Source organism: Pezoporus flaviventris, unplaced genomic scaffold, assembly GCF_033815535.1.
Source record: "Pezoporus flaviventris isolate CSIRO_AGI_PZ_B2104156 unplaced genomic scaffold, CSIRO_AGI_Pfla_v1 ptg000025l, whole genome shotgun sequence".
Taxonomy (NCBI): domain Eukaryota; kingdom Metazoa; phylum Chordata; class Aves; order Psittaciformes; family Psittacidae; genus Pezoporus; species Pezoporus flaviventris.
The window spans coordinates 34,143,776-34,159,263 of NW_026892573.1; the positions used below are offsets into that span (position 1 = coordinate 34,143,776).

The window sequence follows — 15,488 nt, forward strand, 5'->3', positions numbered from 1 at the left end:
CTGGCCTGGGAGCCGGAGGGCAGCTCCGCAGTCGTTTCCCCCCTCCTTTTACCCACCCCCCCCCCCAAAAAAAAAAAAAATAGAGGAGAAAAATGCAATAAAGAATAAACCCGGGCCCGAAGTGCCACCATCCCCCTCCGCGGGAGGAAACCCCGCCCCGGGGAGGAAAGTTGATTTGAATGCAACAAATAAAGGAGCAGAGGGAGGAGGAAAAGCCCGAAATGAGGCGGAAAAAAAAGAAAGAAAGAAGGGAAAGGGAGAGCGCAAACAAAGCGGGAGGGATGAAGCCCGCGGGCAGCCCGGAGGAGGAGCGGGGCCGGGCGGTGCCTGCGGCGGGGCCGGGGCCGGGGCGCGGCGGGGCCGGGGGGCGGGCGGAGGCGGCGGCGGGGCCGGGGGGGGGCAGACAATGGCGGAGGGGGGCAGCGGTCGGGGGGTAGCGGCGGGTCGGTGTCTCCTGCCCGCCTCCTCCCCGCCTTCCTCCTCCTCCTCCTCCTCCTCCTCCTCCTTCTTCTTCTTCCCGGGTAGGAAAGTTTCGGCGTCGATCGCGGAGCACCAACCGGGCCGGGTTTTTGGCAGCCTGGCCCCATCGGTACGGCAGCTCTCGCTTCGTTTTACCGAGCCGGAGCCAACGGGCCCGGTTCATGCCGGGGCTCAGCCGCCGTCCCCGGCTCCACCGCCGCCACCACCGCCGCCGCCGTCGTCGCCGCCGGGCCCGGGGTTAAACGCGGAGCCGCCGCGTTGGCCCAGCGTCCCGGCGATGCGGAAACTCTTCGGGGAAAGCTGCCGGCAAACTACGGGGGGAACCGGGAATGGGAGCGGGATAGGGAATGGGACCGGGAGCGGAACCGGGAGCGGGAGGGGAGCTCCCCCGCCGCCTCCACCCCGCAGCCGCGTCCCGCACCCGGCTCTCCGTTCTCCCCGCGGAGCTCCGCCGGAGCCCGGCCCGCATTCCTGGCATAACTCGACTCGACCGCAACCACCCTCCTCCTCCCCATCACCCCGCTCCAACGGGGAGTTTGAGGCAGCCGCATCCCGTTCTCCCCGCGCTTCCTCGGGCAGCGAAGGCGAAGGGCAAACCGGAGCCCATCGGCACCGCGCCGCACGGAAGAAGAAGCAGGAGAGCGGTGGCTGGGAGAGCCCCGCGGATGGTGGCGATGCTGAGGCCGAAGGCTGCGGGAGGGTGGTCCCTCGACATCCCGTGCCCGTGGTGGCCCGTGTCTCCAAGGTGAACATCCTGCCCTTCAGCAGCCCTGGCGGGTCGCGGAGCAGCAGTCGTTATTCCAGCACGGAGACGCTGAAGGAAGAGGAACAGTTTGGGGTCTGTTGGCCCAACCAAGGACGGACTCTCCAGGCGGGTTATGGCATCTATAGATCACCCAGTTTTGGGACCAGTGATGGCCTGGCTTGGGGACAACCGGCTGTCCGTGTCCGTCCCAAGATGCCACAGGGCACGGCCAAGGTAAAACCGGACTTTGGGAGCGAGAGCCTGCACCAGCCGGGGCTGGAAGGGGACCAAGCCAAGCACCGTAAGTCTTTGTCCAACCCTGACATTGCCACCGAGACCCTGACGCTCCTCAGCTTCCTCAAATCAGACCTCTCGGAGCTGAAGGTGAAGAAGAAAGGGGTGAGGATCGGCCTTGATGCGGGCCCTGACTGCTGCTCCGGCATCACCAGCCCATCCCCAGGCAGCCGTGGCAGCGCTCAGCCCCTCAACCGCTGGGCGCCGGGCGAGCGGCCAACACTCAAGGACCTGACGGCCACTTTGCGCCGCGCCAAGTCCTTCACCTGCTCCGAAAAATCAGGGACACGGCGGCTTTTCCTACAGAGCACCATGAAGCAGAGCTCCTCCGAGCTCCTCCTGGCCACCACCGACAGCCAGGACCAGGGAGCTTTGGATGGGGGACGGCGGGGGGAGGAGGATGCTCTGCCCATGGTCATCCAGGACCAGTACATCCAGGAGGCGAGGCAGGTCTTTGAGAAGATCAGCAGGATGGGTTCCCAGCAGGACTATGGCTTCCCGGCCGAGCAGAAGGACAGTGGAGGTGTGGAGGGCGCTGAGATGGTGGCATCGATAGGGACAACGGAGGTGACCCTTGGGGGACGGTCAGAGAGCACATTGGAGAGCACAAGGTGTTTGAAGGAAGCAGAGTTGGAGGAGAGCCTCACTCGCAGGAAATCCGTGGAGGAGCTATCGGGTCACGAGTCCAGCGTGACAGACGAGGGCATCGTCACAGAGCCAGAACCCATGGGGATGCCCTTCCAAGACCTGCGTGAAGTTGTGGATGCCTGGACACTGCCCAACACCGCGTCTGCAGCCGGTGACACTGAGATGCCACTTCATCCTCACCCAGCCACGGCGGTTGAAGACCTTCCAACTGGCAAATCCGAGACTCCCAGCACCCCCGGCAGCTTGCGGCGCCGCCGTAAGTTCCCCTCGGCGGGTGCCAATGGCATGGAGGGTTGCAACGAGGGTGGCACCGAGCCCTACCGCTCCCTAAGCGACCCCATGCCCCACCGGAGATGCTCGGTGGCGGAGGAGGCAAAGAACTTCTCTGTTGACAGCAACCTCCTGGGTTCGTTGAGCGCCAAGACGGGCATCCCCCAACCTGCCACCATTGCAGGCAGTGCAGGCAGCGCAGGCAGCGACCTGTCCCTGGGCAGCGATGGGCCACGGGACTACAGCAGCCTCATCCAAACCATCGTCAGCCAGCCCGGAGCCATGGCTAAGCTCATCGATGAGAAGGGCAACGGCAAGACCATCAAGAAGAAGTCATTGAGTGACCCCAGCCGCCGCGGTGAGCTTCCAGCCGGCGCCTTCGAAGGTCCTGGTGAGGCCATCAGCGAGCTGGAACCCAGCATCCCCCCATCCAGCAGCGAGCCCATCCTCTCGGCACAACCAGCAGCGCCAAGCCCTGGCCACAGCTATGGCTTTGACCCCAAGCTGGCTGACGTCTTGTCCCCTCGCATCGCCCGCCGCAGCTCCAAGAAGCGCTCCCACCGTGCTGCTCACCAGGAGAACCAACCGCCCGCAGCACCCGCCGTCCTCACCAAGAGCCGCCCGGCCACCAAGCACATCCGTCACACCAGCGAGCCCGCCACCTTCGTCCCCATCACCGTCCCCGAGCCGCTTGTCCCCTCCGGCCACCACAGCCACGTCCCTGCACCGGCTGCTGGACGCTCACCCGGCAAATCCTTCCCGAGCCCTCAGCCTCCTTCGCTGGAGGATGTCACCAAGCGGTACATGCTGTCCCTCAACTCGGGTGAGGGGACCCCCAGTCCTGGGGATGGACCTCGCTCTCCACCCGCTGCCCCACCGCCTCGGCTGCCCCGGTGCCCGCGGCCACCCAATGAGCATGGCCCCAGGACCAAGCCGCAGGTGGTAAGTGCCCATCCATCCTCAAAACGCCTTCATTTCATCACGGGGTGCATGATCCTTCAAAGTGTTGGTGGCTTTGGGGGTCTCTTACGTGCCCCTCGCTGGGGACAAATTCCCATCTATGGATGCACTGCCAAGAGCTTTCCCAGCCCTTTCCGGCGGTCCCAAGGGGATGAGCTCTTGTTTATGGGAGTGACTTACAAGGATGATTTTTTGGGGAGGGAAGAAGCACTTTTCAGGTTAAAGAGCACCAAATTTTAGTGGAAGGTGGGTTTATCTCCCATAAGGTCCTGCTGAATGGGGTTGCTCTTTGCCAACCCAAGATGCTGAAACAAAAATTGCCTTTTCCTTGGTGGGGAAGGCTTAAATGATCTTTTTTCTTGGGATTCATACCCCTTATAAAGCAAATCCGCATTTTCCTCCCCAAAACATCACCTTCCCCCTGGACCAGGGGCTTTGCCATGCTGGCAGCATGGGAAAAGGGGGGGGGGGGGAATCCTCTTGTGCATGCACTGAACCTATTATGCTTGGGTAAAGTTTTACCCTGCCTGTGGAAGAATGAATGCTGCTTGGGGGGGTGATGCCAGCGCGGTTTGATCACCCTGAAGAGCAGCCGCGTGCCTCAGGGTCTCTCGTGGGGAGGGTTTTGGCATCCCTGGCCCTTTGGCTGCTGCCTGCAGACACACTTGGGTTCCCATCTCCCTGGGTGTTTGTGCCGGGAAGGGCTTGGAAGCACCACCTCCTCCTGCGGCACAGCAGCGCCGGCACCCACAGGGCTTTTAATAGCTCCGGGCAAAGCCCAGAAATACCCATTCCCGTGGGGGACTCGCCGGGAGGGCAGGAATGGCGCTGGCAGGGCTCTCTCGCCCTGCTTTGGTGCTGATTTAGGAGGATGGGCTGCACTGTTCCCTTCCAACAGCCGCCGGCAGCCAAGCGTGAAGTCCTCGGGGCTGAGCCCAGCCGTGTAACCCTTGCTGGCCGGGGCAGAGCTTGCTCCCAGAATCCAGATCCCTGCAGCATCATTCCCCCAGGATGTTCTTTTGGGATCCGGCATCCCCACAGTATTATCCCTCCCGAGATGATCTCCTGGGCTCTGGCATCCCCACATCATCATTCTCCCAAGATTTTCCTTTGGGATCTAGCATCTCTGCAGCGTTATTCCCCCTAGATGTTCTTTGAGGGTCTGGCGTCCCCACAGCACCATTCTCCTGAGATACATTCATGGGGTCCAGCATTCCTGCAGCATCATGCCCCCAAGATATTCTTTTGGGGTCTGGCATCCCTGCAGCATCATTCCCCCAGGATATTCTTTTGGGGTCTGGCATCCCTGCAGCATCATTCCCCCAGGATATTCTTTTGGGGTCTGGCATCCCTGCAGCATCATCGCCAAGATGTTCTCCTGGGATCCAGCACCCTTATATCATCATTCCCCATAGATGTTCTTTTAGGATCTGGAATCCCCACAGCATCATTGTCCCAATATATCCTCTTGGGATCCTGCATCCCTACAGCATCATTCCCCCCAAGATGTTCTCCTGGGATCCAGCACCTTTGCAGCATCATTCCCCATGAATGTTCTTTTGGGGTCTGGCATCCCCACAGCATCATTGTCCCCATATATCCTCTTGGGATCCTACATCCCTACAGTATTATTCCCCCCAAGTTGTTATCTTGGGATCTGGCATGGATCTGGCATCCCTGCAGCATCATTCCCCCCAAGATATTCTCCTGGGTACTAGAACCTTTGCAGCATCATTCCCCATGGATGTTCTTTCGGGGTCTGGCATCCCCGCAGCATCATTGTCCCAACGTGTTCTCCTGGGGTCCTGCATCCCTGCAGCATCATTCCCCCCAAGGTGTTCTCCTGTGGGGCTCTGCACCCCATTCAGCTCCTCTGGCTGTTGCCCCCATTGCCAGACAACAGCCATTGGTGGTTGAGGTCTGGGAACTCCTGGCTCCTGCATGAAACGTTCTTGGAAGTCATTTTGGGTGCCCTTTGCAGCGTTTTGACTCGATGGACCAGTGAGGTGCTTGTCCTCCCCAGTCTCAGAATGACAAGTGCTATTGAAGCACATCAAGCTTTGTATTTAATCTGGGCAACAAGGAACCTCTCAGGACCGCATCTTGGTGGCACCTTGGGGACATCAGCAGGTCCCCAAGGCAAAGCAGTGCACCCAGCAGCATCTGTTTATAAAGAAACCTCTCTACATTATTACCATGGTAAGTTTGCATATTAGATGGTTTTATATGAGTAATTTATAAAGATCGAGTCCTTATTCAGGCAGCTCTCTGCAGTGCCCCAGGGATGGTGCCTTGTGGCGGCCCTGGTATCAGGGATGCTCTGCTGACCCCACACCCCAATACACCCCCAACCCTGGCCACTTTAGGACCATTTGGGGTGGATTTTCACCACCTCCAGCACGACTGGGACCTCAGGTTGGCCGAGCATCACCTCGGGGACACAGGCCACCCCACGAGGCTGGACACCAGGGATGCTGCTCCTCACCTTGCTTGAACCCACCAGCCTCAGCGGAGAGGGTGCGAATTTTCCCTTTTAAGGGCAAGGCTGCAGCTGTATCTTCAAATCTCTCTCCTGCTTTTGAGTTTCTTTGTGCTGCAGCCATAACATAACTGAAACCAGGGTTTTGAGCTCTCTCTTTGATTTATTATATAGTGGAGCTGGGATGTTTTGTTTCAGATGGCACCAGCTTTGGCTGGGGAGGGGGAATGAAGGGGGACTGAGCTCTGCAAGGGAAGTCACTTTAATTATAGGCGAGAGCATTGAGGACCGGATATAACTTGGCACCAGGGCGGCTGGCTGGGAGCAGAGATTTATGTGCTCCCTGACCAACAGTGAAGAAATAAGCTTTATTTTGTAGGTAGTTATGCTTTTCCCCTTCCTAACTCAATGGAGAAGGCTGGCGTCCTGAGGTCGGTCGTCTGCTTGGGGATATGGGCATCGCCGCTTGGGGATTCTGGGGCCTTTGGTGTCAGGGTGATGGTCTGGCTGACCTGGTGTCTGTCTCCAGCACATGAAGGTGTGAAGGGATTAGCAGTGGGGTTTGGCATGTGTGTGGCAATGGCTTCCCAAAATATGGTCTCCCAGGATGCTCCCCCAAGATGTTCTCCTGGGGTTGGGTATTCTGGAGAGGGGCTTGGGACAAGGGCCTGTAGGGCCAGGCCAAGGGGAATGGCTTGAACCTGCCTGAGGGGAGACTGAGCTGAGCTCTGAGGCAGAAGCTCTTCCCTGTGAGGGTGCCCAGAGAAGCTGTGGCTGCCCCATCCCTGGCAGTGTTCAAGGCCAGGTTGGACACAGGGTCTTGGAGCAAGCTGCTCTATGGAAGGGGTCCCTGCCCGTGGCAGGGGTTGGGGCTGGATCAGCTTTAAGCTCCCTTCCAACCCAACCCCCTCTGGGATTCTCTCTGATTCCATGACCCCTGCAGCATCACCCCCCCGATATCCCCCAGCCCCATGGTTTTGGTGGAGGTGAGCACTGCAATGCCAACTCTTTGCTGGGTCCGGCCACCCTGCGCGTCCCAAGCGGGAGAGGTAACGTGCTGTTCTCCTTCAGCAGCAGGACTGTTTGTCCTGGGTGCTTTCCAGAGATCCTCCATGGCGCTGGAGCCGGCCAAGCTGTCCTGGGTGCCGAAAAGGTCCTGCACGCTGTGTCTGACACTGGGCACGAGGCTTTTAATTCCCTGGGAGCCGTCAGCAGCACGTCCTGCTCCGTGCACAGTGCAGAAGGAAGGATGCTTCCAAGAGAACAAGAAAACCCCCCCAAAAAACCTCAAGATAGTGAAGCTTTCCTACCTCCAGCATCCTGTAAGCTGCTAGGATGGGCAGCACGCGTTTGCACGTACATGTATAGGAGCCTACCGCTGAGCAAAGGTGGAGTTGGGGTGGATTTGGGGTTCGGCGAAGGTATAAGCAGGATGCCAAGCCGGCTCTGTGTTTCTCCAATGGGGAAATCCCGCAGGGGCTGGGACATGAGGGATGTTCCTGCCATGCTCTGTTTGTTGCCTTTGCAGCAGTTGGATTTAAACAGGAAAACAGTGATGTAAATACAGCACCTCGCGGGAGCGGAGGAGCCGTGGGAACGCGGCCCCCGGCGCCCCGGCCGCTGCCTTCCCCACCTGCAGCTCCCCGAGCAGGGTGGATGCACCCCGAAGCAGTCATTAGGGATATAGGGAGATTCCCAGAGGGAATCAGTGGGGTCGAATTCCCAGGGATGCTTGCCTAAAACACCCTCATCCATCCCGAGCATCCTCCGTCCGATCTCGCTCATCCGCCGTGCGCTTGCCGTATATCCCCTGGGCAAAGTTTGGCATCTTTGGCCCTATTTGTCCCATCCGTTGCCTTTCCATACATCTCCATAGAAACCAGGTTTGGGGCCAGGGCTGGGAGTTTTCTCGTTTTGTGGTGTTAGTGGGAATCTATAATTAAAGCTGTTGCAGGGGAAGGATGGGGATGAGTGAATCTTGGCTTTCCTCCCCCGGTGCCTGCGCTGATGGGTTGCCTGGTTATTGAGCCCTTGGCTCTGCTGTGCTCAGTGAGAAGCTGGAGGGGGGAAACTGAGGCAGGCAGGGAGGCCTCGCTGCCCTTTGGAGGAAGGTTGGAGGTGGGATGGGGCAAGGAGAAGCTGGAGAGCATTGTGAAGACCTTATCAGCAGCACAGACCCTATGGTGCGACCATAAAAAGCATGGGTAGGGGAGTGATTCAGCCCAAATCCCCTTAACCCTGCCCTTTTTTCCTCTTTCATTCCCTGCTCCCAATATCTCCTTAACTTTGCCCATTTTTGCCCGGTTCCAAAATCCCCTTAACTCTGCCCATTTCTAACCCTTTCCTTCTCCCTTTCCAAAGCACCCTTAGATCTGCCCATTGTTGCCTCTGTCCTTCCCAGCTCCCAGGGTTTTGGGCACCCTTGGGTGATCCAGCAGACGTGTCTGCTGTCACCTGTAGCCGTGTCTCTTGCTCCTTGCTCTATCTTTAATTAAAAGCCTGTAATTAATTAGCCAGCAAGCTCCAACCTAGGGGATGGTCCGGCTGGGATACGCATCCGTTGATCCCAGACACCCCAGGGCAGCACCCCACGGGTGTGCAGGGACCTGTGATGGAGTCCATGGGGTGGGATCCAGGCCTGGAGCGAGAGGGTTAGCGCTGGGCTGAGCTCAGCACCAGGGGCTGGCCTTGGCCTGCAGCCGCCTGGCCCAAAGGTCAGGCTCTTGGCAGGGTGCCGGGGCTGCAGTGAGGGTGGGAGGCTGGGACAGGCGCCTTGGGAGCTCCACTTCCAGCCTACAGAGAGACCCATGGCTCTGTGCCCTGTGCCAGGGGCAGGCGTGCATGGAGAGGCCCCTGGTGCAGGGGTGCCCTTGCAGGGGTGCACAGATTGGTCCCTGGTGCAGGGGTGCCCATGCAGGGGTGCATGGATTGGTCCCTGGTGCAGGGGTGCCCTTGCAGGGGTGCATGGATTGGTCCCTGGTGCAGGGGTGCACATGCAGGGGTGCACAAAGAGGTTCCTGGTGCAGGGGTTCACATGCAGGGGTGCATGGATTGGTGCCTGGTGCAGGGGTGCACGTGGAGGGGTGCATGGATTGGTCCCTGGTGCAGGGGTGCCCATGCAGGGGTGCACGGATTGGTGCCTGGTGCAGGGGTGCACGTGGAGGGGTGCATGGATTGGTGCCTGGTGCAGACGTGCACATGCAGGGTGTATGGAGAAGCCCCTGGTGGAGGGGTGCCCGTGCAGGGGTGCCCATGGAGGGGTGCATGGATTGGTCCCTGGTTCAGGGGTGCCCATGCAGGGGTGCACGGATTGGTCCCTGGTGCAGGGGTGCCCATGCAGGGGTGCATGGATTGGTCCCTGGTGCAGGGGTGCCCATGCAGGGGTGCATGGATTGGTCCCTGGTGCAGGGGTGCACGTGGAGGGGTGCATGAATTGGTGCCTGGTGCAGGGGTGCACATGCAGGGGTGCATGGAGAGGTTCCTGGTGCAGGGGTTCACATGCAGGGGTGCATGGATTGGTGCCTGGTGCAGGGGTGCACGTGGAGGGATGCATGAATTGGTGCCTGGTGCAGGGGTGCACATGCAGGGTGTATGGAGAAGCCCCTGGTGGAGGGGTGCCCGTGCAGGGGTGCCCATGGAGGGGTGCATGGATTGGTCCCTGGTGCAGGGGTGCCCATGCAGGGGTGCCTGGAGAGGTTCCTGGTGCAGGGGTGCCCATGCAGGGGTGCATGGATTGGTCCCTGGTGCAGGGGTGCACATGCAGGGGTGCCTGGAGAGGTTCCTGGTGCAGGGGTGCCCATGCAGGGGTGCATGGATTGGTCCCTGGTGCAACGGTGCCCATGCAGGGGTGCATGGATTGGTCCCTGGTGCCAGGGGTGCACATGCAGGGGTGCACATGCAGGGGTGCCTGGAGGGGTTCCTGGTGCAGGGGTGCCCATGCAGGGGTGCAGGAGGAGGTCCCTGATGCAGGATTGCACAGGGAGATCCAAGGTGCTGGTGTCCCCGTGCATCCCCTACTCAGGGAGGTTTGCAGTGCTGGGGTGCATGGGAAGGTCTTGTGCAGGGGTGCACACAGTGGTTGTTGGGGCAGGGTTGCCCATGCAAGGGTGCATAGGACGGTCCCTGCTGCAAGGGGTGCACATGAAGGGGTATGAAGAGATCCCTTGTCCAGGGGTGGACGTGCAAGGGGGCATAGAGAGGTTCTCGGTGCAGGGCTACACATGCAGGATGCAGGTTGCACATGCAGGGGTGCACAGGGAAATCCCTGGTGCTGGTGTCCATGTGCATTCCTGTACGGGGAAATGCTGGTGTGCATGTGAATCCCTATAACAAGGAAATCACTGGGGCTGCTGTCCATGTGTATCCCTGTACAGGGAAATCCCTGGTGATGGTGTCCATGTGCATCCCTTTACGGGGAAATCCCTGGTGATGGTGTCCATGTGCATCCCTCTACAGGGAGGTCTGCAGTGCTGGAGTGCATGGGAAGGTCTTTGGCACAGGGGTTCTTGTGCAAGAGTGCACAGGAAGGTACCTGGTGATGGGGTACACGTGTAGGAGGGGTGCATAGAGAGGTCCTGGGTGCAGGAGCGCGCGTGTTAAGGGTGTATGGAGATGTCTCTGGTCCATGGATGCCTGTACAGGGGTGCACATGCAAAGGGACATAGGGACATCCAAGGTCCTGCTATCTATGTGTACCTCTGTACAGGGAAATCCTGGGGATCAGCAGTGCTGCTGTGCACCTGCATCCCTGCACGAGGAGATGCGCGCGTGCATCATTGGTACCCTCCTGTGAAAGTCAGCTGGGATGGAGCCTCAAAGATCCCCAGGTCTCGTTGCTGTGGCGTTAGTTCATCCTTGCAAGGGGTTTACGGGATTCAGAACCTTTCCCAGGGATGTTTCCCAAGTGGGAGGTTTCCTGCCGAGGCTGATCCCTATGTGAGATGGGAGGGACCACAGAGGTGAGTGCTGAGGTCTCCCCTTGCTGCAGCTTCATTGCTGGGCTCCGTCACCTGTGTGGTGCAGGCGGGTCCCAATGGGGCAGGTCCCACAGCTTTGGAGCTGCAGCGTGGACTTCTAAATTCAGGATGGAGAAGGTGCTGTCACATGAAGGGAAGATTGGGCAGCACTGGGGTCTGGTCTGTACAGAGTTTCTTCTCCCAGGTCTTTCCTTGGAAAGCAGGGGAAGAGACTCCCTTCCTCCCATCCATCCATCCATCCATGCATCCATCCATCCATCCATCCATCCATCCATCCATCCATCCATCCATCCATCCATCTCTATCCACCCACTTCCATCGTACATACATCTCTATCTACTCACCTCCAACCACTCATTCATCGAAGTCCATCCACCTCCACCATCCATCTCCATGCTTCCATCCATCCATTCTCCATTCATTTATCCATCTCCATCCACCCATTTCCATTCCTATATACATCTCTATCTGCCCATCTCCAACTACTCATCCATCCATCTCCATCCATCCAGCTTTATCCTTCTCCACTCCATCTCCATCTGTCCATCCATCCATACATCCATCCATCCATCCATCCATCCACCTCCTCCCATCTCCATCCATCTCCATACAGCCATCCAGCCATCGTCTCCACCTCTCTCCACCACCCATCCAAAACAAGAGGCCCCACTAGCCATACACACATGCTTTCCAGGGTGGGCATGGTCCATCTTCTAGGCCATCTCCTCTTGAAGGCATCAAGCCCAGCTTGCACAGACAGAACCCCCTAAACCAAGTGCTCTGAGCCTTCCACCATGGTGTTTCCAGGCCAGGATGTGTCGGAGAAGCAAAATCAGCCACTTCCCCTCAACGTGGCTCTTTTTAAAGCTCTGATGGTTGGTCCCGGTGGGGCTGTTTCTCCGGGCTCCCTTGGTTTCCATGGAGAGGATGGGTGAGGAATTTCAGAGGGAATGGCTCCAGTAAATGAACTCTTCTCTAAAAATAGCGTGTTTCCTTTTGGGTCTTTGGGAACTGTGGCCCGGCCAATGGGAGGGAGAATGAAAATCAGCATCTGGGTAAAGCTATCCCAGTAACTTGCTCTTGGTGCAAGCTCCTCTTGGAGCTGCTCAGCTTCTGGGGGACTGGTCCCAGTCTGCCCCGTTCCTGCCTGTGCTGGGACCCGTTGCTCTGTGACCACCTCTTCTGGTTGCAGACAGGGTCGTCCCCAGGCTGGTTGTGTCCCCCTGTGCCTTATAACAGGTCATTGTGAGTTGAATCTCTTTAGTCTGAGGGGTAGAAGGGTTGAGGGCAGGAACACGTTGGGCTCGTGTGCCCCCATGGCCTGTGATGTCCCAGAGCCCCTGGGCATGTCCTTCTTGGCAATGGCCACCACTGCCTTCCACCCCACTGGTGACATTCAAGACACCAACAACTCCCAGTAGGACCTCTCTGCATGGATATGCTGGGAAAAGGACATCTGTGGTAGCATCCACCTCTGAAAGAGCCACCGGGACGTGTTTCCAACATGGGAACTGCCACCACCACATCCCCTCTGGAGAAGCCACCATCCCAATGTGGGGAACAGCCACCACCCTGTCCCCTCAGGAGAAGCCACGGTCGTGCCGTGGGGACACCAGCATCCTCGCGTGGGCCTGGAAAGCGGTTCCTTGGCGTTGCGATGGAGTTGCTATTTGTGACTGCCTGTTCCCCAGCCCTCCGGTGCTCTCCAAAAAAAACAAGAAGGGAGTTGTTTGCATGGGAAGATTGGCATCTCCAAGCCCGGGATATGGTTTCCTGCTTTTTATAGCTGGAGTAGCAGCAGACTCGTCGGCCTGCCCTGATTTGGCATCCTTCTTCTTGCTTTTTTTTTTGGGGGGGGGTTGGAAAGGTTTCATCCTGACCCCTCAGCAGAAACACCGTCTCTAGCAGTAGGGGATCGGGTTTGCTCCTTCTGGCTTTTTTGGTTGCCCAAAACCTTGGTGAGATGGGATGTAGATGGCTCAGAGCCTCAGTAAGCGGAGAGGGGACTCGTCCCTTGGTCATCCGAACCCGGAGCAGGTCAGTAGATGCTGAAACACCCTTTCCTTTTCCCCCTTCTCCCCCTCACCTTGGGGTGCTGCTGTGACAATGACATGGCAGGGAAGGTGTCACCTCTCGCCTTGCTCTGATTGTGACGTGGGATGTGGGCGTTCCTGGAGAGGTCCATGGTGTCCCCCCCTGCAGCTCCCCGCTGCCCCATTTGCAGCCGTGCTGGGTGAGGGGACCCTGAACATGGGGTGCTGCAGGGCTGGGTGTCCATGGGGTATGGGTGATGCTGGGGATGGAGGCTGTTGTGGGCTCAACAGGGGTTTTCGCATAGTGGTTGCATCCAGGCTGCTGCCAAGGTGATGGATACAGGCAGGGGGGGCATGAGAAGAGCCAGGGCAGGGGCATGGCATAGGCTGTTTGGGGCTCCTGGGTGCCCATCAGTTCCTGGGTGCCCATCAGCTCCTGCATGCTTGAGGATTTGGGGGTGCCCATGGATTCCTGGTGCTTGTTGGCACATGGATGTCCATCAGCTCCTGGGTGCCCATTAGTTCTTGGGTACCCATTGATGCTCCTGGATGCTCATGGACTGCTGTGTGTCCCTGGGTGCCCATCAGCTTCTGGGTACCCATCAGCTCCTGGCTGCTCAGGGACTTCTGGATACCTGTCGGATCCTGGATGCCCATCATCTCCTGGTTATTTGTGCATTTCTGGGTGCCCATGGACTCCTGGTACCTGTTGGATCCCTGGTGCCCATCAGCTCATGGGTTCTTGTCATTGTGTGGTTTCTTGTGGATTTGTGGGTGTCCATGAACTTCTGGTACCTGTTGGATCATGGGAATCCATCAATTCCTGCATCCCCATGCTCTCTGGATGCCCATTGTCTGCTGGGTATCCGCGGACTCCTGGGTACCTGTTGGCTCCTGGGTGCCCATCACCTCCTGAGTGTCTCTCAGCTCTTGGTTGCATGTGGGTTCATGGGTGCCCATGGACTCCTGGGTACCTGCTGGATGCTGGCTGTCCATCAGTTCTTGGGTGCCCATGGACTCCTGGATGCCCCTAAGCTCCCTGGTGACTGTTGGCTCCTGGGTGTCCCATCAGCTGCTTCGTGCTTGCTGACTCATGGGTGCCTGTGGACGCCTGGTACCTGTTGGAGCCTGGGCACCCATCAGCTCCCTGAGTGCCCATGGGGTGTCCATTGGCTTCTTAGTACCCATGGATTCCTGGTACCTATTGGATCTCGGGAATCCATCAGCTCCTGGGTACCTCTGGGTTGCCCATTGGCTTCTGGGTACCCATGGACTCCTGGGTTTCTGTTGGCTTCTCAGTACCCAACAGCTCCTGGGCACCCATAAGCTCTTTGGTGTTGCCAGCTCCTGGTGCCCATGGGCTCCAGGGTAGCTCCTGTGCATCCATCAGCTTCTGAGCATCCATCAGCTCTTGAGTGCTCTTTGGCTCCTGGATATCTCTTAGGTTCTGATGCTCCTAGAATTATGGGCCCAAACGGGCACATGGGTGCCCATCAGCTCCTGATGCCCCACAGCTCCTGGTGCCCAGTGGATCCTCATGCCCATTTGTACCTGGGTGCATTCCCTTTGGCCCTCAGGTGCCCATTGTCCTGGTGCCCTTCATCTCCTGGATGCCCATCAGCACTCGATGCCCATTTGTTCCTACTTCCCATCAGCTTCAGGTGCCCATCAGCTCCTGGTGCCCAGTAAATCCTGGTGCCCATCATCTTGTGGGTACCAATCCTTTCTGATGCCCATCACCTCCTGGTGCCCATCATCTCCTGTTGCTCATCACCCCCTGCATGCCAAACCAGTGCCCTCCTGGGTACCTCAAGTTTTCTTGCACCCCTTTCACCTGGATCCACACCACAAGGGCACCCAGGGCATCTCATACCCCCGTGTGCCAGGCTGGTGCCCAGCAGAGATGCTGAGGGGTGCCAGCATCAGTCACCCTTCTCCCTGCCTTCCTTCCCCCCCCGCAGAATCCCAGTAACTATTGCTTTTTAGGTGCTTTTGGAGGATGCTGGTGAGGATCCAGGGATGCTGATGAGTCAGGGGGTAGCATTGCAGGGCCCAGCACTTAGGGAAGGCAGCAGAGAAGGAGGAGGAGGAGGAGGAGGAGGGGGAGAGAAGAGCAGGGCTGACCTCAGCATCTGGAAAGCTGCACTCTTGGGCCGTGGCCTGCGTGCCGAAAACCGGAGGCCAAAAAAATCCTTCCATATTTGGTGAAAGCTGCTCCAGGGCTCGGGAAAGGCTCCGTGCAAACAGGGGGCCGGGAAGCCCCCCCTGCGCCCTGGACCACGGCAACACGGGTTCTGCAAGGGGATGGATGGTAGGGATGTGTGTGTGCAAGGCGGGGTGAGCATCACAGGTGGGGTGAGAGTGGGACGTGGGGAGGGGGGATCCATGGGATGCTGCCAGCAGCACAGGGAGGATGCTCTGAGATGCACCAGCATGAATCTGAGCCTTGTGTTTGGAGGGGAAGAGGAGAGAGAGGTGATGCAAACCCTAATTTGAAGTGAAAATCCCATGGGAAAAGCCCCACAATGCCTTTAGAGGACGATTTTTTGTTGCTGTGGGAAATGAGGCTCCTGCCATCTCCCTGTTTCCCATCCCACCGGCAC

At 58.5% G+C, this 15,488-nt stretch overlaps 1 protein-coding gene across 1 annotated transcript in view; it reads left to right on the plus strand.

Annotated features, from left to right (window-relative positions):
• The first annotated feature begins 359 nt into the window (after positions 1-359).
• The window catches only part of ARHGEF17 (Rho guanine nucleotide exchange factor 17), a 40,022-nt gene continuing 24,893 nt past the window's right edge, over positions 360-15,488 (plus strand). The window contains exon 1 of the mRNA XM_061458099.1: positions 360-3,379. Coding sequence (XP_061314083.1) covers positions 407-3,379 — 2,973 coding nt within the window. The 5' untranslated portion in view covers positions 360-406. The remainder of the gene's footprint in view (positions 3,380-15,488) is intronic.